Below are 26,523 nucleotides of genomic sequence, written 5' to 3'. Positions count from 1 at the left end.
CTTTTACTTTTATTTTTTTTTTTTTTTTTTTTTTCTGCAGTACGCAGGCCTCTCCCTGTTGTGGCCTCTCCCGCTGCGAAGCACAGGCTCCGGACGCGCAGGCCCATCAGCCACGGCTCACGGGCCCAGCCGCTCCGCGGCACGTGGGATCTTCCTGGACCGGGGCACGAACCCGTATCCCCTGCATCGGCAGGCGGACTGTCAACCACTGCGCCACCAGGGAAGCCCCTTACGAGAAATATTAAAAGGACTTTTTTAAGCTGGGAAAAGGGCACTAGTTAGGACACTATAACATATGAAAAAAAAACCTCAGTGGTGAAGGTAACATCTAGTAAAGGTAGTGGACTAATCACTTATAAAGCTAACATAAAAGTTAAAAGACAAAAGTAAAAAAAAAAAAAAAAAAAAAACACAAAAGTAAAAAATGCTTCCTGGCCTTTCAGAGTCATAAAAAAAGTAAAAAAAAAAAAAAAAAAAAAAAAAAAAAAAAAAAAGACAAAAGTAATAAATATAACTACAATAATTAGTAAAGGGATACACAAAATGAAAAGATGTAAAATATGAAATCAGAAACAAAATGTGGGAGGAGAGGAGTAAAAATGTAGAGTCTTAGGATGCATTCAAGTTAACTTGCTATCAACTTAAAGTAGAGTGTACATATACATACACACACACACACACACGCACACACATATATGCTGATATTTGTGAGCCTCATGGCAACTACAAAACAAAATTCTATAATACAGAAAAGATGAGAATGGAATCTGGAAAAAAAAAACACTAAAGAAATTCATCAAATCACAAGGGAAGAGAGCAAGAGAAGAGGAACCACAAAACAGCCAGAAAATAATTAACAAAATGGCAGTAAGTATATCCTATCTATAATTATTTTAAATATAAATGAATTAAATTCTTCATTCAAAAGACATATAGTGGCTGAATGGATAAAAAAGAAGACCCATCTATCTGCTGCCTACGAGAGACTCACTTCAGGTGTAAGGATACACACACACTAAAAGTGAGGAGATGGAAAGAGTGTTCATGCAAATGGAAACAACAACAACAAAAAAGCTGGGGGAGCTATACTTATTTCAGACATAAAAGATTTTAAAACAAAGACTATAATATAACACAAACATGGGCATTGCATAATGATAAAGAGGTCAATACAACAAGAAGATATAACACTTGTAGATATCTATGCAACAAACACTGGAGCACCAAAATATATAAATCAAATATTATCAGACCTAAAGGGAGAAATTGACAGCAATACAATAATAGTAGGGGACTGTAATCTCCCACTCACATCAATGGATAAATCATCCAGACAGAAAATCAATATGGAAACATGCACCTTAAATGACACATTAGACCATATTAACTTAATAGATATATATAGAACATTCCTTCCAAAAGCAGCAGAGTATCCATTTTTTTCAAGTGTACATGGAACATTCTCCAGGATAGATCATATAGTATGCCACAAGTCTCAATAAATTTAAGAAGACTGAAATCGTATCAGCCATCTTTTCCGACCACAACAGTATAAAATGGGAAACAAATCCCAAAAAGAAAACTGGAAAAATCACAAATATTTGGAGATTAAATAACATGCTCCTGAACAACCAATAGGTCAATGAAGAAATCAAAGAAGAAAACAAAAGATACCTTGAGACAAATGAAAACATACCAAAATCGATGTCTTACAGCAAAAGCAGTTCTAAGAAGGAAGTTCATAGTGATACAGGCCTACCTCAAGAAACAAAAATATCTCAAATGAACGATCTGACCTTACACCTAAAGGAACTAGAAAAAGAAGAACAACAAACTAAGCCCAAAGGTAGTAGAAGGAAATAAAAGATCAGTAAAGAGACTAATAGAGACTAATTACTAATAGAGACTAAGAGACTAATAGTGAGACTAGACTCACTAATAGAGACTAAAGAGATATTAGAGGGAGTTCCTTGGTGGCCTAGTGGTTAGGATTCTGGGCTTTCACTGCTGTGGTCCAGGTTCAAATCCTGGTTGGGGAACTGAGATCCTGGAAGCCATGTAGTGCAGCCAAAAAAAAAAAGATACTAGAAAAGATCAATGAAATTGAGAGTTGGTTCTTTAAAAAAATAAAATTGACAAACCTTTAGCTAGATTCACTAAGAAAAAAGGAGATAGGGCTCAAATAAATCAAATGAAAGAGAAGTTAAAACTGATGACAAAGAAATACAGATGACCATAAGGGACTATTATGAACAAATATTCACCAACAAATTGGACAACCAAGAAGAAATGGATAAATTCTTAGAAACATACAATCTTCCAAGACTGAACCATGAAGAAATACAAATCAGAATAGACTGATTACTAGTAGTAAGGAAATTGAATCAGTAATCAAAAACCTACCAGCAAAATAAATCTCATAGACACAGAGAACAGAATGGTGGTTGCCAAAGGGGTGAGGGGTTGGGCGAAATGGGTGAAGAGGGTCAAGAAGTACAAACCAGCAGTCATAACATAAAGTAGTCATGAGGATACAATGCAAAGCATGGTGGTTATAGTCAATAATATTATATGGCATATTTTGTAACTTTGTATGGGGATAGAGGATCTCTAGACTTATTGTAGTGGTCATTTCACAGTGTATACAAATATCAAATCGTTATGTTGTATACCTGAAACCAATATAACGTTATATGTCAATTACAGCTCAATAAAAAAATTTTTTTAAAGATTGGGAAAAATAAAGCATCTACAGTTAGACTGCCTAAATTCCCACTCCCTTTTAACAAAACAGAACCAAGAAATAGGAGAATGAATTATTGGAATGGTTGATATAAGAAAGAATAGGCAGAACTGCAATTAGGGAGAACATGTCATGGTCCTCTACTGAAACATGGATGAAACAGTTATGGGTTATAAATAAATAGCACAGGTTATTTACAGTATTCATTTAATTTTGTATGATTTAAAATAACTTTTTTCAATGAAGTATCTTAAATTAGTTGGGCACATGATTTTCTAACTTTGAACCCTTTGGCTAAGGAATCTCATACCTGAAATATAAGTATCATCTAATGCAGAAAAATCCCAGGAATAACTGACGTGTACCAAGAGTGGTAACTTCAGTAACAAGAAATGCAGAACAACCTTAATATATAATAGTATAATTATAATATGTGAAAATAAACTAAAATTAAAAACATATGTGGTAGTGTTTAGGGAATAAAAATATAAGAGAAAACTGTATATACCTTATAGAACAAAGTAAGTTTTAAAAGCATTTATTTTGAAATAATTATAGATTCACAAGAATTTGCAAAGATACTCCAGAGTCTTGTGTACCCTCTGCCCAGTTTTGCCCAATGAATACATCTTACATAATTATACTACAATATAAAAATCATGAAATAAATATTGGCACAATATATGTGTACAGTTTTATGTCATTTCATCACATATGTGGATTCCTGTAATCACCACAAGAATCAAGATACAGAAATAGTCCATCACCACAGAGATGTTCTCTCTCATGCTATCTCTTTATAGTCATAACCACCACCACCACTGCTCCCTGCCCATTCCTAACCCCTGGCAACCACTAACATGTTCTCAATCTCTAACTCTGTGATTTCCAGAATTTTGTATAAATGAATTCATATAGTATGTGAATGTTATAGGTCAATTACACTTTTGAGATTGGCATTTTTCATTCAGCATAACATCCTTGAGATTCATTCAAGTTTTTCCATGTATCAATAGCTTGGAAAAAGAACAATTTTAAAACATCAATATAGGTTCTGGAATTTAGAAACATGATTCCAATAAGGAAATAAAATTTATTTTCTTTCCTTGATATTTCCAATAAAAAAGAAGCTCCAAGAGTAAGTTATTTCAAACTGACTCCTGCCCATAACAGAAAATCCATCAATTACCATCTAGTTGCCAAATATACCCCTCGCTTCCTTTTGACAGCCAGGACTTGTCTTTTATGACACTGTACTCTCTCCTCATTGTCTTCCAATAGCCCTAACCTCTCTCCTGCCATTTCCTCTTCACTGTAGCAAGAAACCATAAAAAAGTAGCCTATTAGGCCTTCTCTTAATGTAAAGCCTACTCTGCAGAAATTTATGAAAATGTTCCAGTCATAGGAAAGAATACCAAGTTTCTTAATTGATTACAGACTCTTTGTTAACCCTTCTTAACCTAAAATGAAATTATAAAATCAATAAATGTTCCTTAAAAGAAAGAGTTAATTAATGAAGAAAATGCAGAAGCAAGGAGAAACTAGGCAAAATAAGAAAAATTCAAGAGATAGCAGGTAAAATGAAAAACAGGGTCAAAAATGTTTTTTTAGAGTGATGAAATTTACAAATATAGAAATGGAAAAAAAGAAATGGGAAGAAACTTAATCCAAACCATAGATAAACTGACCACTGGAGAAAAAGAATGGCATTTACATTTTTGTAACATGAAGGAAAAATGAGAGCACTGAAATGGAGTGGTATTTGGAGTTGAAGAGAAGGTTCAGTTGGAAATTCATGTTGAAAACGTTACTTTTATTTCTAGGTCTCAGGCCTTTATCCACAGGCTTTTGGCCTCTGAGGAGGAAATTCTAGACCAGTACTATAGAGATGTTACTGACTTACTAAACAGCTGGGTGTTATCTGCAATGATGGCCTCCTTGCGCCTGCTCAGCCCTCACTCACCTGGGCAAGGTCCTCCTGTCTCATCCTTCAAAACCATCCAGGGCTCTTTCCCCTTCTCCAGTAAAGAGAACACATCTGGCTGATAAAGGCAAAGTCCTGATCAGAAAATAAGAAATAGGAAATTACCACATGGTAAGGGTTCCATAAGTCCCTTAGTTATTAGAAAGGGCAAGAAAAATGCATAAAGGATGGGGAAGATGGAGTTTCCCAATGATGATGACTATTGCCAAATTTATAAAACACAAACCATTTTCCCAGAAGTAGGTCAGAAATCCCCCTAGACACTTGAAAGGCAATCCAAAAGTTCACAATGTAGGAATCAGGAATTTCTCGGGTCAAATTCTGAATCTTACCCAGTGAGACCATGTTGCTGTAGTTCTCCAACATCACGTCTCTGTACAAAGCTCTCTGTTCCAAGTTCAGGCACTCCCACTCCTCCTGAGAGAAGTCTACAGCTACATCCCTGAACATCATCAACTGCTGAAATGACAAACCCAAACATCAACAGTGAAGTTAAAAGAAATCTTTTAGATGGATAGGGAAAAGATGGAAAAGGGAACTGCAGGAAGAGGTCCATACATTCAGCAAAAAACTGGAGTTGGCTGCCTGTAGCGTGGGGGGAAATGATATGGAATTTAGTGTCCCTGAAGCCAAGTGCCTATATGCTCTTAAAATCTCCTGTTGGGCTTCCCTGGTGGCGCAGTGGTTGAGAGTCCGCCTGCCGATGCAGGGGACACAGGTTCATGCCCTGGTCCGGGAAGATCCCACATGCTGCGGAGCAGCTGCGCCCGTGAGCCATGGCTGCTGAGCCTGCGTGTCCGGAGCCTGTGCTCCGCAACGGGAGAGGCCACAACAGTGAGAGGCCGGCATACCGAAAAAAAAAAAAAAAAAAAATCTCCTGTTGCTCAGTCACAACATTGTTATGGCCTTCCTGTAACAAACATCAAAACAACAGGATGGCAGCCCAGAATAACAGATATCATATGAGTTCTTTCTTGATACCACCAAGAGGCTATAACAGCCTGGAATAATCAACTCCAGATTTACTATGTGAGAATAGTTTTCTTTCAGCTTCTTTTACTTGAATTTTCTATTAGTTGAAGTTGAAAGGATTCTTAAGAGATACACTCTCTAACTGAATACCATTTTCTGTGGAGAATGTATAAAATCTCTAGGCTGTCAGCTGATTATCAGCACATGTCTTGTTAATGATATTATTCTCTCATTGATTTCCTGGCAAAATCCCAGATCTCTCTGAACTCAACCTCCTCTTATATTCTCTATCTAAAAGCATGACAAAGTGCCACTACTAAAATGAATACCAGCTAACACCAACTCCCATCTTTCTTAATTGAAACACCCCATTATATAGAGTAAATAAAAGCTTTCACGTAGTGGGTCCCTTTTAGTCACACAATTCCACCTTGTTGAGCCACAGTTTTGATTTTTAAAAGTCTCTACTATTTCCTTTAAACAATATATTTTCCTTCAGTACTCTGTCAAAGTATTAGGTCACAGGAAGTATTGAATGCCATGTTGGAGAGAAGAGGGACATCTAGGGAAGGCACTGGACTGTTTCACAACTATCACTTACCACGTTGAATAGTGACTCAGGTAAGCAGTTTAAGGATAAGGAATAAAAATATTGACATGATGTGATATAAATGGTTATATTTTTGGAGAGAAGAAATTCCAACTCACATGGGCCATAACTTAAAATTCCAAGAGTCGTTCAGTCTTCTAGATTCCTCTCCCGGTGAAGCAGTCTTGAGAAAGCAGAGCTAGAGGGAAGGAATAATGAGAGGTCAGGCTTTCCTCAGATCTTTCAAATGGAGTAAGAATACCATTTTCTTCCTTGAAGGAAGGTCAGAGGGAATCTGCAGAAATTCTGGCCCTATCCAAAACCCAAGAGACTCAAACAGCAGGATGAAGTTTCAGTCCAATCAGTAATGCTAAATCATGACACGGATCAGGATATTCGGGATATGAGATAAGGCCATTCTGACTTGCTCTGAATAACCCCTTTAACAATAAGGACCCAAAGTTAGACATCCCCAGGGAAACTCTCCAATCTGGGAGCCCAGTGCATTTGCCCAGGGCCCTCCTGTGTACTTCCCTGTACGACAGTGGCCTTTCATCTATCTCCTCTATGTCCCACAAAGTGTATAATACTTACTGACTCATTTTTATCTAAAGCACTCATACCACAAAACTAAGGGCAACCATAAACAAAATGAAAAGATAACCTACAGAATGGGAAAAATATTTGCAAACAATGCAACCAAAAAGAGATTAATCCCCAAAATACACGAACAACTCATACAGCTCAATATCAAAAGAACAAACAACCCAATCAAAAAATGGGCAGCAGCTCTAAATAGACACTTCTCCAAAGAAGACATAAGAAACATTCATTCCTATGAGGAGTAGACTACACCCTCAATGAGCGTATGTGAGCAGGAATGCTATGAAAAGGTGATTGATGGTGGAGGTGGTAAAAGGAGGCATAGAGATGTCAGGGAGATTTAAGGTGGCAAAACACATAGGCCGTATTCTTTTATTTTTTAAGCAGTTTTACTGATACATAGTTCATATACTCTACATTAATGCATTTAAAGTGAGCAATCTTTTTTAGCAAATTAACATGTGCAACCACCACAACTTAATTTTAGAATATTTTCATCACCTCAAAAGGAAATCCTGTATCCTTTAGCTATTACTCCTTGTCCCCTCAACCCCCTACACTCTCCCTCCACCTCTCTCTCAACCCTAAGTAACCACTAATCTACTTTCTGTCTCTACAGATTTCCTGTTCTGGATTTTCATAGGAATGGAATAATATAGTATGTGAACTTATTGTGACTGGTTGTCAAAATTGTGAAAACATTTAGTATAAAGTTTTCAAGGTTCATCCAAATTGTAGCATGTATCAGTATTTCACTCCTGAAATACTGGCTGAATAATATTCCACTGTATGGACAGACAACATTTTGTTTACCCTTTCATCTGTTAATGGACATTTGGATTGTTTCCACCTTTTGGCTATTATAAATAACGCTGCTATGATTATTTATGTACAAGTGTTTGCTTAATACCTGTTTTGTCATTTTCAGAGTATGAGTTTCACCTTCAGTTGTTAAATTTATTCCTAAACATTTTATTTGTTTTGGTACTACTGTGAATGGAACTGCTTTCTTAATTTCATTTTTGGATTGTTCACTCCAAGTGTATAATATACAATTGATTTTATTTATTGATCTTTTATCCTGAAACTTTGTTAAACTTATTTATTAGTTCTAACAGTGTTTTGGGGTATGTATTCCTTAGGATTTTCTATATAAAAGAGCATGTTACCTGCAGATAGAGATGGTTTTACTTGTTTTCCAACCCAGATGCTTTTTCTTTTTCTTGTCTAATTGCCCTGGCTAAAACTTCCAGTACAATATTGAATAAAAGTGGCAAAGGCAGACATTCTTGTCTTATTACTGATCTTAGGGCAAAAGCATTCAGACATTCACCATTAATAGTTGTAGGATTTTTATAGATAACCTATATGAGATTGAGGAAATTCCCTTTTATTCCTAGTTTATAGTGTTTTTATAATGAAAGGGTACTGGCTTTTGTCAAATGCTTTTTTGGTGTCTATTAAAATGATCATGTAATTTATGTTTTTTATTCTATTGATATAATGCATTACATTAATTGATTTTTGGACGTTCAGATAACCTTGCATTCCTGGGACACACTCCACTTGGACAGGTTGCATAATTCATTTCATATGTTGCTGGATTTTGTTAGCATTTTGTTGAGGTTTTTTTTTTTGCGGTACGCGGGCTTCTCACTGTTGTGGCCTCTCCCATTGCGGAGCACAGGCTCCGGACGTGCAGGCTCAGCGGCCATGGCTCATGGGCCCAGCCGCTCCATGGCATGTGGGATCTTCCTGGACCAGGGCACGAACCAGTGTCCCCTGCATCGGCAGGCAGACTCTCAACCACTGCGCCATCAGGGAAGCCCTGTTGATTTTTGTATCATAATTTTATGAGATAAGCTTTGTTTGGTTTTGGTATCAGGGTAATACTAGCCTCATTGAATGAATTGGGAGCTTGACTGTATTCTTTAATTGCAGAAAAGAAGATACTGTGGCTCTCAGAGCTGATAGTAGGGGTCTTCCTGAACCAGGTTAGGTTCTGAACAACAAAGAAGGCCTGGATATTCAGAGAGGTTATCTTTAAAAGAAACTGTCTTCTATTGTAGTAACAGAGGAAGGAACTCTTGAGCATAAGAACCTAAAAAACTACCTTTGCCCTGTTCACCTTTTCATAGGAAAGTGCCAGTGACAGGTATACCGAAAAAAAAAAAAAATCACATTCCAAAAACACAATTAGAAACAACATGTCCAAAGATAATGTTAGATAAAAGTTTGAAAAGAGTGTCCAAATTCCCCATGTATAAAGAAAACTCACTAAAAATTTAAGAGAAGATTAAAATTATTACCCACATTCCAATATGAATTTTTAAAAGTTATGATTTTTAAAAGTTATGATACAATCATAGCTCAGAAGCAAGACTACATGCACAAATCATACAATGATCTCAGGAAAGGGGAGGAAGTGATAGGCAGACCACATATGAAAGCTAGTCCAATTCAAGAATGAAAGAGAACCACTTCATAGGCAAAACCACTTTAGAAATGAAGAATAATTACAAAGAGCACAACATATGACAAATACTACAGAAAGTACAGCATGGAACAAAAAATACAAAAGTTAGAAAATGGGGCTTCCCTGGTGGCTCAGTGGTTAAGAATCCACCTTCTAATGCAGGGGACACGGATTCGAGCCCTGGTCCGGGAAGATCCCACGTGCCGTGGAGCAACTAAGCAACTAAGGGGCAACTAAGCCCCTGTGCCACAACTACTGAGCCTGTGCTCTAGAGCCCGTAAACCACGACTACTGAGTCCATGTGCCACAATTACTAAGTTGAGCAACTAAGCAACTAAGGGGCAACTAAGCCCCTGTGCCACAACTACTGAACCTGTGCTCTAGAGCCCGTAAACCACGATTGTGCCACAATTACTGAGCCTGCACTCTAGACCCCGTGCTCTGCAACAAGAGAAGCCACCGCAATGAGAAGCCCATGCACTGCAACAAAGAGTAGCCCTGCTCTCCGCAACTAGGGAAAGCCTGCGCACAGCAACGAAGACCCAATGCAGCCAAAAATAAATAAATAAAATAAATTTTAAAAAAATGTTTAAGTTAGCAAATGGAACAAAATGAAACAAAGAGATGATAATTATTATAAGAAAAAAATGAAAGTCAGAAGTGGTCCAACTTGCTGGACAGCCACATGTAAATCAATGAAGTTAAAACACACCTTCACATCATACACAAAAGTAAATCCAAAATGGCTTAAAGACTTAAATATAAGACAAGACACCATAAAACTCCTAGAAGAGAACATAGGAAAAACATTCTCTGACATAAATCATATCAATGTTTTCTTAGGTCAGTCTCCCAAGTCAGTAGAAATAAAAGCAAAAATAAACATACGGGACCCAATCAAACTTATAAGCTTTTGCACAGCAAAGGAAACCATACTCAAAACGAAAAGACAACCTACAGATTGGGAGAAAATATTTGCAAATGACGCGACCAACAAGGGCTTAATTTCCAAAATATACAAACTGCTCATACAATTCAATAACAACAACAAACCAACCCAATCAAAAAATGGGCAGAAGACCTAAATAGACATTTCTCCAGAGAAGACATACAGATGGCTAACAGGCACATGAAAAGATGCTCATCATCGCAAATTATTATAGAAATGCAAATCAAAACTACAATGAGGTATCACCTCACACCAGTCAGAATGGCCATCATTAAAATCCATAAATCATAAATGCTGGAGAGGGTGTGGAGAAAAAGGAACCCTCTTACACTGTTGGTGGGAACGTAACTTGGTGCAGGCACTATGGAAAGTAGAATGGAGGTTCCTCGAAAAACTAAAAATAGAGTTGCCATATGATCCTGCAACCCCCACTCCTGGGCATATGCCCAGACAAAACTATAATTTGAAAAGATACATGCACCCCTATGTTCACAGCAACACTATTTACAATAGCCAAGACATGAAAACAACCTAAATGTCCATCAACAGATGAATGGATAAAGAAGATGTGGTAAATATATACAATGGAATACTACTCAGCCATTAAAAAAAATGAAATAATGACATTTGCAGCAACATGGATGGACCTAGAGATTATCACACCAAGTGAAGTAAGTCAGAAAGAGAAAGACAAATACCACATGATATCACTTATATGTGGGATCTAAAATATGACACAAATGAACATATCTACAAAACAGAAACAGACTCACAGACATAGAGAACAGACTTGTGGTTGCCAATGGGGCGGGGGTGAGAGAAGATAGAATTGGGAGTTTGAGATTAGCAGATGCAAACTACTATATATCGGGTGGATAAACAAGGACCTACTGCATTGCACAGGGAACTACATTCAATATCCCATGATACTACCAAATGTAAAATAGATAGCTAGTGGGAAGCAGCTGCATCGCACAGGGAGATCAGCTCAGTGCTTTGTGACCACCTAGAGGGGTGGGATAGGGAGGGTGGGAGGGAGACGCTAACTTGCAACTAAGCAGAGCCTCTAGAGATGAAATCCAGATCAAGAAGAGAATATTAAAAACTACATTTTTAACATTCAAGAATAATTTTCTGAAATAATGCATGAATATGCATAATGAAAATACACACTATACTGCTGGAGAAAATGACTCAAATTGTCTGTAGCAAAACATTTCCTAATAAAATTATTAGACTAAAATCCATGGGGAATCAAGATAAAAATATCAAGTCACCTATAAGAAAAAGGAAATTCAGTTGTCATTAGACTGCTAAATTCAGTGCCCCAAATAGTGAGGTAGCTCCTACAATATACTTGTGGAAAAACAAATGAGAGAGTCAAAGATCTGACATGCAGCCAAGCTGTCCTTCTGGTACAAGGGACATAAAGAGTTCTAAATGTCTATCAACTGTATGACAACTGTTGAATGGACAAATATAGTTGGTATATTCATGCACTGGAATACCAGTGCATTTAACAATGCAAACAGTAAGCTATATTTACATACAATACGGATGAATCTCATAAACACAATGTTGCACAAAAGAAGCCAAAAGGTTATATACTATATGACTCCACTTACACATAAGTTCAAAAACAGATGAAACTGATGTATGGTGGTTACTTTGGGGAAGCTACTGACTGAACAGGAGCACAAGAGGGACTTCTGGAATGCAGACAATGGCTTATTTCTTGATCTGGGTGCTTATTACATGGGTGTTCCCTTTGTGGTAACTCAAGGTGTACAATTTTGATTGTATTGGTTGTTTGTATCATCATGTATACACTTGTCTGTATATATGATAAACTTCAAAAAAGGGTTATTTTACAAATTATGGAGAAATATACAAGACAAAATGCAAACAAACAAATAAGCAAGGGCCGTGATCTTGAGAATGCTAAAATACTAAAGTCTACCATTCTCAGTAAACATATAACAATTATGAATATCTATATATCAACTAACAGCAAGAAGTTTCATGAAGCAGAAGTTACAGGTTGTACAAGATAAAATTTCATTAATAATAGAGAATTTTAACACATTTCTCTCAATCCAAGATAAACTAAGTGCAAAACAAATAACTATAGGCTGACCATATGTTAGATCATGAAGAAAAATTCATTAAATTCCAATGTTAAAAAAATATCACAATGCAGTAAAACTGTAAATTACAAGAGGGAGCCTACGAGCTTTACCTAAAGTTCTAAATTTTATCAATAGGGATTGAGTTCCCCTCATGTCACACGGTTCAAAACCCTTCCACAGAACTGAGGCTAAAAAACTATACCACTATATTAGTTTCCTACTACTGAGTAACAAGTTATAAATGCAGTGGCTTAAAACAATACAACTTTATTATCTTACTGTTAGGTAAAATTCTGACATGGTTCTCACTGGGCTAAGAGCAAGGTGTCGGCAAGGCTGTGTTCCTTTCTGCTCTAGGGGAGAATTAATTTCCTTACATTATCCAGTTCCTAGAGGCCACCAACACTCCTTGGCTCAAGGCTACCTTCCTTTATCTAACCAGCAAATTTGCATCTCTCTGACCACTGTTCTGTGATCACATCTCTCTCTGACTCTAAACTCAGCTGGAAAAGATTTACTGACTTTAAGGACCCAGGTGATTAGTTTGGGCCCAACTGGATAATCTAGGATAATCTCCTCACTTCGAGGTCCTTAACTTAATCCCATTTGCAAAGTTCCTTTTGCCTTGTAAGGTAACACATTCACAGGTGTCCAGACATCCTTGCAGGGGCATTATTCTGCCTACCCCAACCACTCTTAAATGTTCCATCCTCAGCTTCCTTCTTTCAGAGGGAATTCTCAAAAGTCCACCATTCGAGACTCCTGGGAAGATGGTGGAAGAGTAAGACGCGGAGATCACCTTCCTCCCCACATATACACCAGAAATACATATACACATGTAACAACTCCTACAGAACACCTACTGAACGCTGGCTCTGCCAGGTCCCGGGATCCAGGGACAACTTCCCCGGGAGAACGCATGGCGTGCCTCAGGCTGGTGCAACGTAACGCCGGCCTCTGACGCCACAGGCTCACCCCACATCTGTACCCCTCCCTCCCCCAGGCCTGAGTGTTTATGTATATGTATAACTGATTCACTTTGTTATAAAGCAGAAACCAACACACCATTGTAAAGCAATTATACTCCAATAAAGATAAAAAAAAAAGACAATGCAACAAGCAAAACTCTTGAAAAAAAAAATTGGGATACTAACACTTTGTACCTCATGGATTATTGAAGTGATTAATTACTCTTAGAAGAATGTGCAGCACATAGCTAATAGAATATTTATTGTTAACAACTGCCTTCTTAAAGGGCAAAGAAAAACATATTTTAATAGGAATTAGGTGCAATGCTGAAAGAAAAGAAAGAGCTCCCGGTATTAGGAATAATGATATGAAGACAGTCATTTAAAATAGAAATTGAAAGCAAGTAAATTATTAAGCAAATTTTCATTTCCTTCTATTTGTACTTTCCACCGAGGAGGTGCCAATGTATTGATTATTGCTACAGTCTAATTTATTTTACCACATGGTATCACTATCATTGCATGATAAAGATCACATAGGACTTCCCTGGTGGCACAGTGGTTAAGAATCTGGTTAAGACCACACAGTATAAAACTCTTAGAGGAAAACAAAGGAAAAACACTCTGACATAGACCACAGCAAGATCTTTTTTAACCCACCTCCTAGAGTAATGGAAATAAAAGCAAACAAATGGCAGTTAATTAAACTTAAAAGCTTTTGCACCACAAAGGAAACCATAAACAAGACTTAAGACAACCCTCAGAATGGGAGGAAATATTTGCAAATGAAACAAAGGACAAAAGATTAATCTCCAAAATATACAAACAGCTCACGGAGCTCAACATCAAAAGACAAACAGTCCAATTAAAAAATGGGCAGGGGCTTCCCTGGTGGCGTAGCGGTTGAGTCCCCCTGCGGATACAGGGGACACAGGTTCGTGCCCTGGTCTGGGAAGATCCCACATGCCGTGGATGCGCGTCCTGAGCCTGTGCTCCGCAATGGGAGAGGCCACAACAGTGAGAGGCCTGCGTACCGCAAAAAAAAAAAAGGGCGGAAGACCTAAATAGACATTTCACCAAGGAAGACATACAGATGGCTAAGAGGCACATGAAAGATGCTCAACATCACTAATTATTAGAGAAATGCAAATCAAAACTACAATGAGGTATCACCTCATGCTGGTTGGCACTGACATACAGATGGCTAAGAGGCACATGAAAGATGCCCAACATCACTAATTATTAGAGAAATGCAAATCAAAACTACAATGAGGTAACACCTCATGCTGGTTGGCATGGCCATTATGAAAAAATCTAGAAACAATAAATGCTGGAAAGGGTGTGGTGAAAAGGGAACCCTCCTGTACTGTTGGTAGGAATGTAAACTGACATCGGGGAAGGGTAAGCTGTGACAGAGCGAGAGAGTGGCATGGACATATATACACTACCAAACGTAAGGTAGATAGCTAGTGGGAAGCAGCCGCATAACACAGGGAGATCAGCTCGGTGCTTTGTGACCACCTTGATGGGTGGGATAGGGAGGGTGGCAGGGAGGGAGATGCAAGAGGGAGGCGATATGGCAACATATGTATAACTGATTCACTTTGTTATAAAGCAGAAACTAAGACACCATTGTAAAGCAATTATACTCCAGTAAAGATGTAAAAAAAGTCCCCCTTTCTAGCCCAGCACTACCTCTCCAACACTGCCGTGAATCCAACCAGAATAAGCATCAGTATCCCCTGCATCCATGTTTATGTGCATCATAAAAAGCCCTAGGCTCCTTGATCATCTCTCTTTTCAGACACTCTACTCCCCATCTGTTGGATGTCCCATTTTCTCACCCCTCCGCAACTCCTGACACTTTCCAATATGCCCTCTGGAATTCACAGTCATAGACCCCTCTTTTATCCTCAACCACCTCCCTGAACACTCCCTTCACCTTTGGATCTAACAGAAACCTGGCTCTCTCCAGAGGACTCTCGCAGCCCTCTCTACGTTTTTGTTTTTCCTCCCTACAGCCTCTTGCCACTGGGTCTGGAAGTGGGGCAGGTGTCCCCCTTGCTCGTATTACTCTCAGACCTTTCTCCCTTTGTCCTCCACAAAAGCTCTACCTTTGAATTTCATGCCAAGAGATCATATATAACTCACCACCACCTCACTGTTGCTGACATCTACCAAACACTGTATATTTCCTTCCCCTTGTTTTTTCAAAACTTGAGCTCCTGGCTCACTCGCTGCAATGCTACTACCCTTCTTTTATTCTTGCAATTTCAGTACACACCACACAGATGAGTCTGGCTTACTCACACTTACCTGTACTTCTTTTCCTTCTCTCATGGCTCATTCCCACCAGCATACCGATAGGTTACTTCTCCCACACCAGCTGCTGTTCCATTTTCATATTTACAGAAAAACTCTTCGAATATGTGGTCTACACTGTCTCCCATTCCTCTCCCCTCATTCTACGTTACCCTACTCCAATCCAACTAATAGCCCCACAGAAACTGCTCTCCACACATTCACGAATGACTGTGAATGTTACTAAACGCAACGCTCAATTCTTTGTCTCTGGCCCCATAGTTGCGGCTACCATATTTACATACGGTCACGCACAGGGTGACGCAGTCACAATCATATACATGCACAGTCACACCTAAATTACAATCACATACGGTCACCAGCGCACCGTCCACACACACACACACACACACACACACCTCTACGGTTCCCGTGCGATCACTCCCACACCTTGCTTCTGTATCAATTTCACACAAGCATCCAAGGTTCCCTGTCGCGATCGCTAGCGCGCGCGGACACACATACTCAACTCCCCACCGTCTTCCTTCTCACACCCGCTGGTTGGTAAAGCCTCAGTCTCCGAAAATGTTAGCCCCTCACTGCCCTCCCCCACAGCGGCGGCCTCGGCCTCTCAGGGGTCATTCCGCTTCCGGGTCTTAGACTCACTCGACTTTGCGGTTCCCTCAAGCTGTGGATGTTCCTCAGGGACTCGCGCACGACCCCTGCTATGGTCCTGAAAGGGCCGGTGTGCGGACAGAACTTTGCCTCGGATACGGCGGACACTGGGAAATGACTGGAGCCGGGACAACCTTTAAGAGCCCAGAGCCTAGTGGTCTCCATTCACAGGCCTCGGTATTGGACCCTATCACTTCGCTCGGCAAAGACCATTGTCCTCACACCTCTCTATCTTTGGCAAGCGTCAACGAATTCCAGGCCGCGTTTAGAACGCAAGTCTCAACTGCTGAGTTCACGCTGCTGTTCCTCCGCAAACAAATGGCCCTCTCTGAGAACTTGGACCATAAGCCAACTCGGTCTTTCGACGGGAAGTAGCCGTGAACGCGATGGCCCCTGGGAAATGTAGTCCAGAGCCGTGGAAACTACCTCTGGAAGGAGCGTGTAATTCTTTTCTTTGCAAGCTCGCCGCCTGGGCATGTGACACATATGATGTGGCAGAAAGGTTTTGCGCCTCGGCCTGGCCGGGTGGAAACCTCTTATCCCACAAGCCCCGGCTTGAGGGTAGGATAAAGGGGAGGATCTATGGGGCACCCCTCGGGAGAGGGAGAGGGGTGTCCCCTGTCTGTGAAGCCACTGGAGCTCCTCCTTGAACCCAGGTATAATATCCTTCACATCAGCGGACAAATACCTTATTCCAATTCCCCTTAAAGTGGTTTAAATTAATGTTCATGGTTACATTCGTATTGTGTAAATGTTATTCATGTCTGAGCCATTCTTTTTGCTGAAGTTAATACTTGCCCGCTTTTCTCATTTGCGTCCTTTCCCATGTGCTTGTCATTTAGATGTATATCTAAACTTTCTGATGGAGGAGTAATTTTTTCAGTATTTTCAAAATCATCAGGTAACCTTTAAATATTTTTTCTTTAATTTTTTTTATTGTGAAATAGAAAACACCTGAAGAATACCGCATAGAATGTGTAAGTTCAGTGTAACGCCATACAACTGAAGAAACAGTACATTGTTGTGGTGCTCCAAGGACAAAGAACAATATAAACTCAAAGGGCCAACGTTGCCGTAACAAAGAGTTACAGGACTCTTATCACTCTGTCACATTGCGACCATTACAATGTCCCAGAGCCCTCCCAAGCAGCATGCCCTGTCCCTTTCCCGTCCCATATAAGGAAAGATATTTGTCCTGTTCTTCTCACGCTCTGCACACTGAAAGTATACATACCTTGCCCAATCAGCAGATGACTCGCAGGTTCCTTTGTTCCCTGGCTATAAAAACAGACCAGTAACCCTTGCTCAGGGTCTCCCTGGCTATCAGGAAGTCGGCCCGCTGTTCTGGCAGCAACCCTTCCCTCTAATAAATTCTATCTTCTTTTCATTCTGCCTTGTGTCTGGAAATTCTTTTCCAACCCACGTTCGTACCATGACAACTGTGGGTACCTCAAGAAGAAACGCCCACCCTATATGATCATTTCTGACCCCTCAGACCCCAGCTGACCACTATCCTGATTGTTAATGTAATAATATCTTGTCACTTATCTATCTTTGAAATTTACATAAATGCAATCAAATTGTATGACTCTCTTACCTTGCTGAGTTGTTAAAACTCCTAACTGGATTAACTCAAAACTCCACACTAAAGGCTTTGCAGAAGTAAATGTATGCCCCCATTCAGGGATAAAAACTATTTTCCTCAGTTACTATGGTGTTGCAGGACCCCAAGATCAACCCTCCCTCCGAGGTTCAGTGATTCACTGGGAGAACTCATAGCAAAACATACAAAGCAAAATCAGCATAAAAGAAAAGGTGCATTGGGCAAAGTCCAGGAAAAACCAGCCACATGCTTCCAAGGATCCTTTCCCAGTAGAGTTACCCAGGCCATTAATACATGTGAAATAGCACCAACCAGGGAAGCTCATTAGAAATTCAGTACCTAGGGTTTTTATTGGAGCCTGGTCACATAGGCAGTCTCTGCCTGGCACATACCAGAATTTCAGACTCTCAGAAGGAAAGCAGGTATTTAGCATAAATTACATTGTTTGCACAAACACTTTAGGCACAGTAAGCCATTCTTATCAGTGAGGATAATGGGAATCTTCTCAAAATCCAAGTTCTAGTTGCAAGCCAAGGGCCAAACTTCAAGCAGGTCTTTCTAAGGATAAGAAGTCTCAGGTCTGCTACGTTAATCCTTTTCTGCACACTACTGTCCTAAACAAAATGTCTGGCTTTCAACAACAACAACAAATTTCAAGGCATATGAAAAGGCAAGAAAAATCAAGACACTCCCAAAACACAAAGCAACAATCAGAACTAGACTCAGGTGTTCTTAGCTTGTTGCTGCATAACTTCAGTCTCTGCCTCTGCCCTCACACAGCCTTCTTCTATCTTTTGTCTATTGTAAGTGGAGTTAGGTCACAACCAGATAATTGGGATAATCTCAGCTAGCGATCCTTAACTTAATTACATCTGTAAAGACCCTTTTTTCCAAATAAGGTCACATTCACAGGTCCTGGGGGTTAGGATGTGGACATATCTCTGGGGTGTCACCATTAAACCCAAAACAACCTGTTACTATATTTAGTTTTATCCTAATAGATTTCCTTAGAATTCTCCTCTTATGTCACTGATCTCAGTGGTTTAGCAGAGCAAAGACCAAACTCTTGATCTACCCACCAAAACTTGCTCATTCTATAGTTTTATCTTAGTAAATGACAATTCTGGTCTTCTAGTTTCTTGGGCTGCAATATTTGGGTTGGTCTAGGTTCCTCTCTTTCTCTCATATCCCACATCAAATCTATTACCAGATCCATTTAGCTCTATCTTCAAAATATATCTAGAATCCAACTATTTCTCCTAACTACCACTGCTGTCACCCTAGACCGAGTCACCATTATCTCTTACCTGGATTATTCCAACAGCCCATTGGCTAGTTTCCCTGCTTCCTTTTTTGTCCCCCTACACCCTACTCTCTACTCAGCACCCCAAATGATGTCTTTTAAATATAAGATCATGTCACTCTTCTGTTCAAAACCCACTATTGCTTTTACATCTTGCTAAGACTAACCAAACTTCTTAAAATATTCTCCAAGGCCTTACATAATTTGTCCTCTCATTAGCTCTTTCACCTCATCTACTACTCTCTACTTTGTCATGCTGGCCTATTTACTGCTCCTTGGATACACCAGGCTTGTATCTAACTTATGGCATTTATGTTTAGCTGTTTTCTCTGCTTATAATGCTCTTTATCCAAATATCTTCAAATGTCACTGCTTCTTCCTTTTGTTTTTGATCAAATATTTTCTTCTTAGGAAGGCTTTTCCTAACCATTCTATTTAAAATCACAACTCCCTTGTCACTCACTATCTTATTTTCAAGCTTCATTTTTCTCTACAGATCTTACCTTTATCTGGAACACTATATACTTCATTTACACGTTCACTGGTCACTTTCCCAGACTAGAATGTAAACTCCTTGAGGACAGGAAATTTGGACCGTTTTGTTCACTGATGCTTTCCTAGGGCTTAGAACAGCACCTGGCACAGATAAAGGGCTCCATAAATATCTGCTGAATGAAGAAATACATTTTGACAGCAAGAGGAAATAGGCACTTTCATAAATTTTTTGGTGGAAATGGAAAGTGATTCATCTTTTGTGGACTGCAAATACTTATACATAACCTCTGACCCAGCACTTAGAAGAAATCGAAAGATGCACATGCACATCTGTGCAAAGCTGAATATATAAGGATTTCATTCCAAAATTGCATAAACCTGAAAACATCCTAAAAATTCACTAACATAGTATTAGTTAAAGTATGACATTTCCCCAACCATAAAGCATTATACCACCATAAGAAAAAGGAATATATATTAATATGGAATGTCTTCTAAGAAATAATAGTGAGTAAAAAACAAGGTGCTTTATACTATACTAACATTTGTGAAAAATAAAGATGTTATATATACAGATATGTTGGTATAATCATAGAATAACTCAAAGTAGTTAACATAAGAAACTAGTCACTGTAGATACATGTGGAGAAGAGAAATACTGAAAGGGAGACTTCTTTTTTCACTATAACCTTATTTAAATTTTTAAAAGCGATGAGATGATTCCTTTAAAAACAATTATGAAGTAAAAACACTTGGCAGAGAGGGGAGCTAAGAGGAAAGTAGCAATGATTTCTAAGCTAGCAGCTTCTCATGGTAAAGGAGATTGCTGAAATATGACTGTGGGAAGTCAATGACAATGGTAAATTATAACCCTGAAGCTTTTAGCAATGGAAAGATAGAAAATGGAATGTAATAAGAAGAAACAGCAGCATGAAACATAAGAGTTTTAAAAGACTACAGATATATGAAGGACTGACTGCATATGTAGGCTATGAAAATGAAGAGAATATGGTCCTCTAGGATCTGCTTAAATAAAGAGGGCACTGATAGAGGAAGAATGATGAGTGAAGGATTCACATCAGTTAAAACTCAAGAAGAGTAGGGTCTATATAGCAAAACCTGGAAAACATTTTATGGTGTAAATTGCCTCACTGAACATCTATCTGTGCTCTCCCTTGTCCCAGGCACATCTGCCTGGTTCCCACTCATTCACTTATACAGAAAAGGCTCCCACTCCTTTTCATTTCTTCTACTCACCACCTATGGCCTATTTTCTTGTCCTAACTTGAAGATTTCATGCAGTTTGGTGATGTGAGAGCCTGTATATAGGAAAATCACAAAAAGCTTGAATTCAAGCACCATCTCCAAACTCAGACTGACCTTGGGCCTTTAAGGAAATTACCATATAAAGAGGAACAAAGTAAATAACCTTTTGCCTTAAAGGTTGAGCATATACAATCATGTCACAGAGGGCTTGAGAATATCTGAAGCCTACATCTCAAAGCTGAACCCATTATGCCATGTAAAGATTCTAAATATATCAGAGATGTCACTTTACTTTCAAAAGTTGGATTATACCAAGAAGTTATCCATACATAATGTGGCTATGTTGCTCTAGTTCTCCAGCATCATATACCTATACAACTTCCTCTAAACATCTTTTAATTGTGGCTGAGCCTCCTGGTTGAACTGAACAATCACATCTCTGAATATTTACCTCATCAATGTCTCCCAAGGAACAGAGAAGAGAAAAACGTCTGGGGATAAGTTTGTGGACATAACCCAAAACAGGCACCCCCATAATAAAATACACCCTGTTTAAAAAGCCATACTGATCCAGTATTCTATTCCAGAACAAAATGTTTGGAATCTTAAGTGTTTATATTAAAATGGTATAAGTTATTTATTATATCAACAGGGAGCTTTTTCTCCTTAAAATTGAATCTACAGGAAGACATATCCTATTATCTCAGTTTGAAGAGGAAATGAGGCTGAGAGGATTCAGATTCCTCCACTATCTCAGCCACCCATGCAGTGGCCCACAATCACGTGATGACACACATATTTTCATACACACACAATCTTGCCCTACCACGTGCACACACACACAATTACTCCCAACCACACAAGCCCACAATATGACCCTCCATCCTCACAAAGCCACTTATAATCTTGATCCCACCTCTCTCTCACACTCATCAATTTTACCTGCATGCAGTCTCTCTTCCATTCAACTAACCCCTAAATGTAGTCACACACGCAATCTCATCACGGTCTCACACTCGGGCCCTCCTTCACCCACTCTCGCATACGTGACTGGGCTTGTGGATTTCTCCCCTTCAAACACCCTAGGCTGCTTTGGTCCCAGACACTCACGTCCTGCATTCGGGTTCGCTCTTCTGGCTCCCCGACACTTTCCGCAGCAGCTTGCCTCTAGGCATCTGCGCGCTCCCAGGGCAAAGCGTAATTCCTATCAGCCTCCTGGGCATTTAACTGAGGCCAAGTCCCGCCTCAGCGCCTAGGGAACGCAGTCTATCTTGGCCGGGTCCACTCCGCCGCTGGCAAAGTCCTGGACTACATTTCCCAGCAGGCCGTGAGGCCCAGGATGTTGCAGGGTGAGCGCCAAAACCTGAAAGAACCGCAACTTGAGGCTGGGATGTGTCAAAGAAGTTGCACCAGACAAGGTAAACAGATAAGGAAGGCTTATTATAAAGACTATCGCAATAGGGAAGAGAGATTGAACTCAACTGGGTATGTAACAGTAGCTGGGGATTTATAGCCACTGGGCAGGGTGATGGAGTCAGTGCGGTCGACTTGACTAAAGTTTGGTCGAGGGAGTTCTTGTCAGCTGAGACTCGCGGAAGCCTCAGGTGCGCTGCCGGATCCAGGCTTCCGCGGCCAGGGGGAATCAGGATGAAGAGGAGATAGCTTTTGGTAGCCTGTCGCTTTCCGGACTACATCTCCCAGAGGCCTCTAGGCCTAGTGCTCCTTCCCGCGAGAACTAGACCTTCTCCTGAGGAGTGGACGGGATTTTCTGACGGGTTGGGGCAAACGGCCTCAGGGTGCTGTGCGAGGTGCTGGACTCTATTTGTTTCAAGTAGAGTGGAGCGGTGCTGACCAGACCGGAGGAGTCGTAGGTGAGATGGCCTGGAGCCCGGGGTTGGAGCCGGGAGTGTCTGGAACCTCCGGCGTCTACGGGAGCCAGCTGGGAAGGGGCGATCGTGAGGAGTGTGTGTCTGATTGTGGTTGTGTCTCTGTGTCTGTGTGACCTTGTACCAAACTGTGAGGGCGGGAGACGGGCTTGATTGTGGATTTGATTGTGCAGGTGTGTTGGGGGTTTAACTGTGTGACCGGGTGTGGCACTGTTTGCGAGTGTGAGGTTCCTTGACCGCGGTTGTAAAACTGTGTATATACTTGGGATGTGTGTGTGTGTATTTATGATCATTTGCTGAGCCGTGGGTGTGGGATGGCTTAACTGTGAGATTTGTGTCTGTTTCTCCTTGGGATGTGTGTGTGTGTGTGTGTGTGTGTGATATTGTTGGTGGTAGGGTGCGTGTGAATTTGTCATTGTGTCCCCATGATGTATGTCACTGGGAATGTGAGTACGTGGGGGTGCCTGTGACTGCGATTGTGACTGACTGTCCCCGGGGTGTGTATGATTGCGTGGCCGTCTGCAGCCCATTTTGTTGAGGTTTGGGGTGCCTGTGTGCCCGTGGTGTGAGTTCCTATGATTATGTATCCATATAGCACTGTAGATGTGGGGCGCCTTTGTCTGTGCCTTTGTGACTCCAGCGCTCTTTTACCAGGAGACCTCTGTGAGCTCAGGGACACATTCTGCCCAGAACTGCAAATGACCGTGCTTGTCTGTAATGCTGGTATTGAGCAGGACGCCCAAGACTTGTCTGACCTAATATCTGTAGGTGGTGGGTGGTAGGTAGGTTGACTTGGGCTCCCAGAGAGCCTGGTTTTTCCTGACTCCTTTCTCTCTCTCCAACTCTTCTCTGCTTGCAGAGTCTTCCAGAGTGGAGTAAAGAATGGCTGTTGAACATCCACAAGGCACCTGCAAGGTAGCTTGTCGTTTCCCCTTGTTTCCTGAAATCCTCTTTTCTATGTCAGGATATGACTTGGTTTCCTTCTCTTGAAAATTCTTGCCTGTCAGGTGACCTGATCTATGGAATTTTTCGAGAAATGTGATTTGCTTCAAAACCCAACCCACACACGTGACTTTCTCTTCCTAATTTGACAAATGGTTTAATTTTTCTTTATGCTCTCTTAAAAAAATATATTTCTTTTTTATTATAAAATGAAATTATCTTAAATAATTTCAAAAGTACAATTCCCAATGAAGAAAATTTTAATTCCCAGTTAAAACCAATGCTAACTTTTTGATAATTTCTTCCCAGTATGTTTTATGTACATATATAAAATGTGATATTTAAAAATTGATTTTATTCAGCATTTACCATTTTATAGCCTACACTTTCACACAAAATTATATTTAAGTATTTCCCCACATAATTTAATATTGGAAACATTTTTAGAGGTGCATATTATTTGAATGTCTGTCTTTTTTTTTCTTTCAAATTAGATACAGAAATGGCATTTAACACCCATTTGTGCAAATAATTATAAAGACCGATGTAAGGAATACCCAGGTCAAGAAAAAGAATACAGCCATCTCTAAAGCAGCCTCTGATGTACCCCTCCACAATCACAAACAATTATGCTCTTCTGGTGATAACCACTGTGATCATTTCTTTGTCTTTCATTAGAGCTTTGATATGAATTCCAAAACCACATAGATTTAGTTTTTGTCTGTTTTCTATCTTTGTATGAATAGACATTCTTTTGTGTCTTTTTTCATGAAAAACGTTTGTGAGCTTCATTCATATTTCCTATAACTACAGTTCATTTTTTTCCATTGCTCTCTATATACTATCTTGTATAATAGTATCAGTTTACTACTTATCTATTCTACTCTTCATGGACATTTGACTTGCTTCTAGTTTTTGGCTGCTATAAGCAATGTGACTACAAATGTTTTGTGCACATATTTTGGTACACATGTGCTTGTATTTCTTTAATATATATACTAAAATTGTAATTAAATTGTTGAGGGATTGGGTTTGCGCATATTCAATTTTACTAGACAGTGCCGGACTGTTCTCTAAATATACTATGCAAGGTTTTTACTTGAATCAGCAGTTTAAAAAGGCTCCTTTTGTTTCACAGTCATGCCAGCTCTTGGCATTGTCACACTTTAAAATTTTTGCCAATTTGGTAGATACCTAGTGTTATCACATTTAATTGATATGCCTGTATTATCAATGAAATTGAACACTAATTCTTGCCCGCCTGGATATCCTCTTTTGTGAAATGCTTGTTCAAATACTTTGCCAATTTTTAACTGGGTTGTTTTTCTCTGATTTATAGCAGTTGTATATATACATAATATGTATCTTCTATATTTTAGTTTACTGTCAGTTGCACATGTGACAAATATTATCTTCTACTCTGACTTGGTTTTTCACTCTGGTGTCTTCGGGTGAATGGAGGTTTTGGATTTCAATGTGATGAAACCTTTTTCAATAGTGCTTGTTTAAGAAATTTTCTGCTACCTCAAGGTAATGAAGATTTTTTTGTGTTCTCTTCTAAAAGCTTCCTCGTTTTTAGCTTTAACATGTATGTTTTTACACTACCTGGAATTGATTTGTGTAGGGTAGGGATTCAATTTCATTTTATCCCCCATGTGAGTATCCAGTTGCTCCAGTATCATTTATTGAAAAGTTCATCTTTTCTACACTGAGCTGCAGTGCCATTGTAGCCAAAAATCAAGTGACCATTATGGCCACATCTGTTTCTGGACTTTATGTTTTGTTCCATCGCTCTGTTTGTCTCCCCTTGCAGCAATACTCTGCTATCTTATTCACTGTGACTTTATAATATTTGGAACAAGTCCTCTTACCTTCTTGTTCCTCAAGAATGTCTTGGCTGTTTGTGTTTCTTTGCATATTCCATATACATTTTTGAAATAGTTTGGTTCCACTCAAACATCTGTTGGGATTTTGATCGAATTGCATTGTGTCTATAATTATGTGAGTAGAAATTTGGGGAATCTTCTAATAACATGAATCTCTCAATTGATATTATATTTTCTGCATGTTTCTCATCAAAGTCTTGATTATCTCCTGTAAATAGTCTTTGGCAGGGACTTCCCTGGCGGTCCAGTGGTTAAGACTCCGAGCTCCTGATGCAGGGGGCACAGGTTCGATCCCTGGTCAGGGAAGTAAGATCCCACATACCACAAGGCGCTGCCAGAAAAAAAAAAATAGTCCTTGGCAAATAGGAATAATTTAATCCATCGTATATAGTATTTCCCTTTTGCGTTGACTGCCAGGAATTTGAGCACTTCAGAAATGATCAATTGTAGTAATAATCTTAGCCTGGGTTTTTGACATTGAATACCTATGATGTATGACCTTTGTGTATGATTAAAATTTTTTCTTTAATCTTAGCCTCCTCAAATACATTTTTGGAAGCGGGGAATATAAAAACGAGATATAGACTTAGATACAGATGTAGATATTTATTGTCTAATATTTTTATTTTAATAACATTCTTGTCTAATCAAGTCAGATTTGTGTGGTACCTTTTGCTGTTCTCCCTATATTATATTTCTTTTTTAACTACTCTTTCCACTTCTCTTCCCCAGCCCCCTCAACCCCCTCCCCCA

General features: G+C 39.5%; 2 protein-coding genes across 5 annotated transcripts in view; one reads left to right on the top strand and one right to left on the bottom strand.

Moving 5' to 3' along the window:
• Positions 1-22,242, bottom strand: part of ZNF790 (zinc finger protein 790) — a 31,624-nt gene extending 9,382 nt beyond the window's left edge. The window contains exons 1-5 of one of the 4 annotated variants that reach the window (XM_024733853.1): positions 22,167-22,242; positions 19,799-19,931; positions 6,408-6,487; positions 5,060-5,186; positions 4,707-4,802 (exon numbers count right to left, since the gene is read on the bottom strand). In XM_024733853.1, coding sequence (XP_024589621.1) covers positions 4,707-4,802; positions 5,060-5,186; positions 6,408-6,416 — 232 coding nt within the window. In that variant the 5' untranslated portion in view covers positions 6,417-6,487; positions 19,799-19,931; positions 22,167-22,242. Of the gene's footprint in view, positions 1-4,706; positions 4,803-5,059; positions 5,187-6,407; positions 6,488-16,380; positions 16,701-19,798; positions 19,932-22,166 lie in introns of those variants that run through there. The other 3 variants (XM_024733854.1, XM_024733852.1, XM_024733855.1) reach the window with 3 other exon arrangements.
• A 576-nt stretch (positions 22,243-22,818) lies between these two features.
• ZNF345 (zinc finger protein 345) overlaps positions 22,819-26,523 on the top strand; it is a 15,051-nt gene continuing 11,346 nt past the window's right edge. The window contains exons 1-3 of the mRNA XM_024733898.1: positions 22,819-22,927; positions 23,802-23,857; positions 24,379-25,414. The gene's annotated coding sequence lies outside the window, so the exon portion shown is untranslated. The remainder of the gene's footprint in view (positions 22,928-23,801; positions 23,858-24,378; positions 25,415-26,523) is intronic.

This window comes from Neophocaena asiaeorientalis, unplaced genomic scaffold (assembly GCF_003031525.2).
Source record: "Neophocaena asiaeorientalis asiaeorientalis breed wild unplaced genomic scaffold, Neophocaena_asiaeorientalis_V1.1 scaffold280, whole genome shotgun sequence".
Classification (NCBI taxonomy): Eukaryota; Metazoa; Chordata; class Mammalia; order Artiodactyla; family Phocoenidae; genus Neophocaena; species Neophocaena asiaeorientalis.
This window is presented reverse-complemented; position numbering and strand designations above follow the sequence as displayed.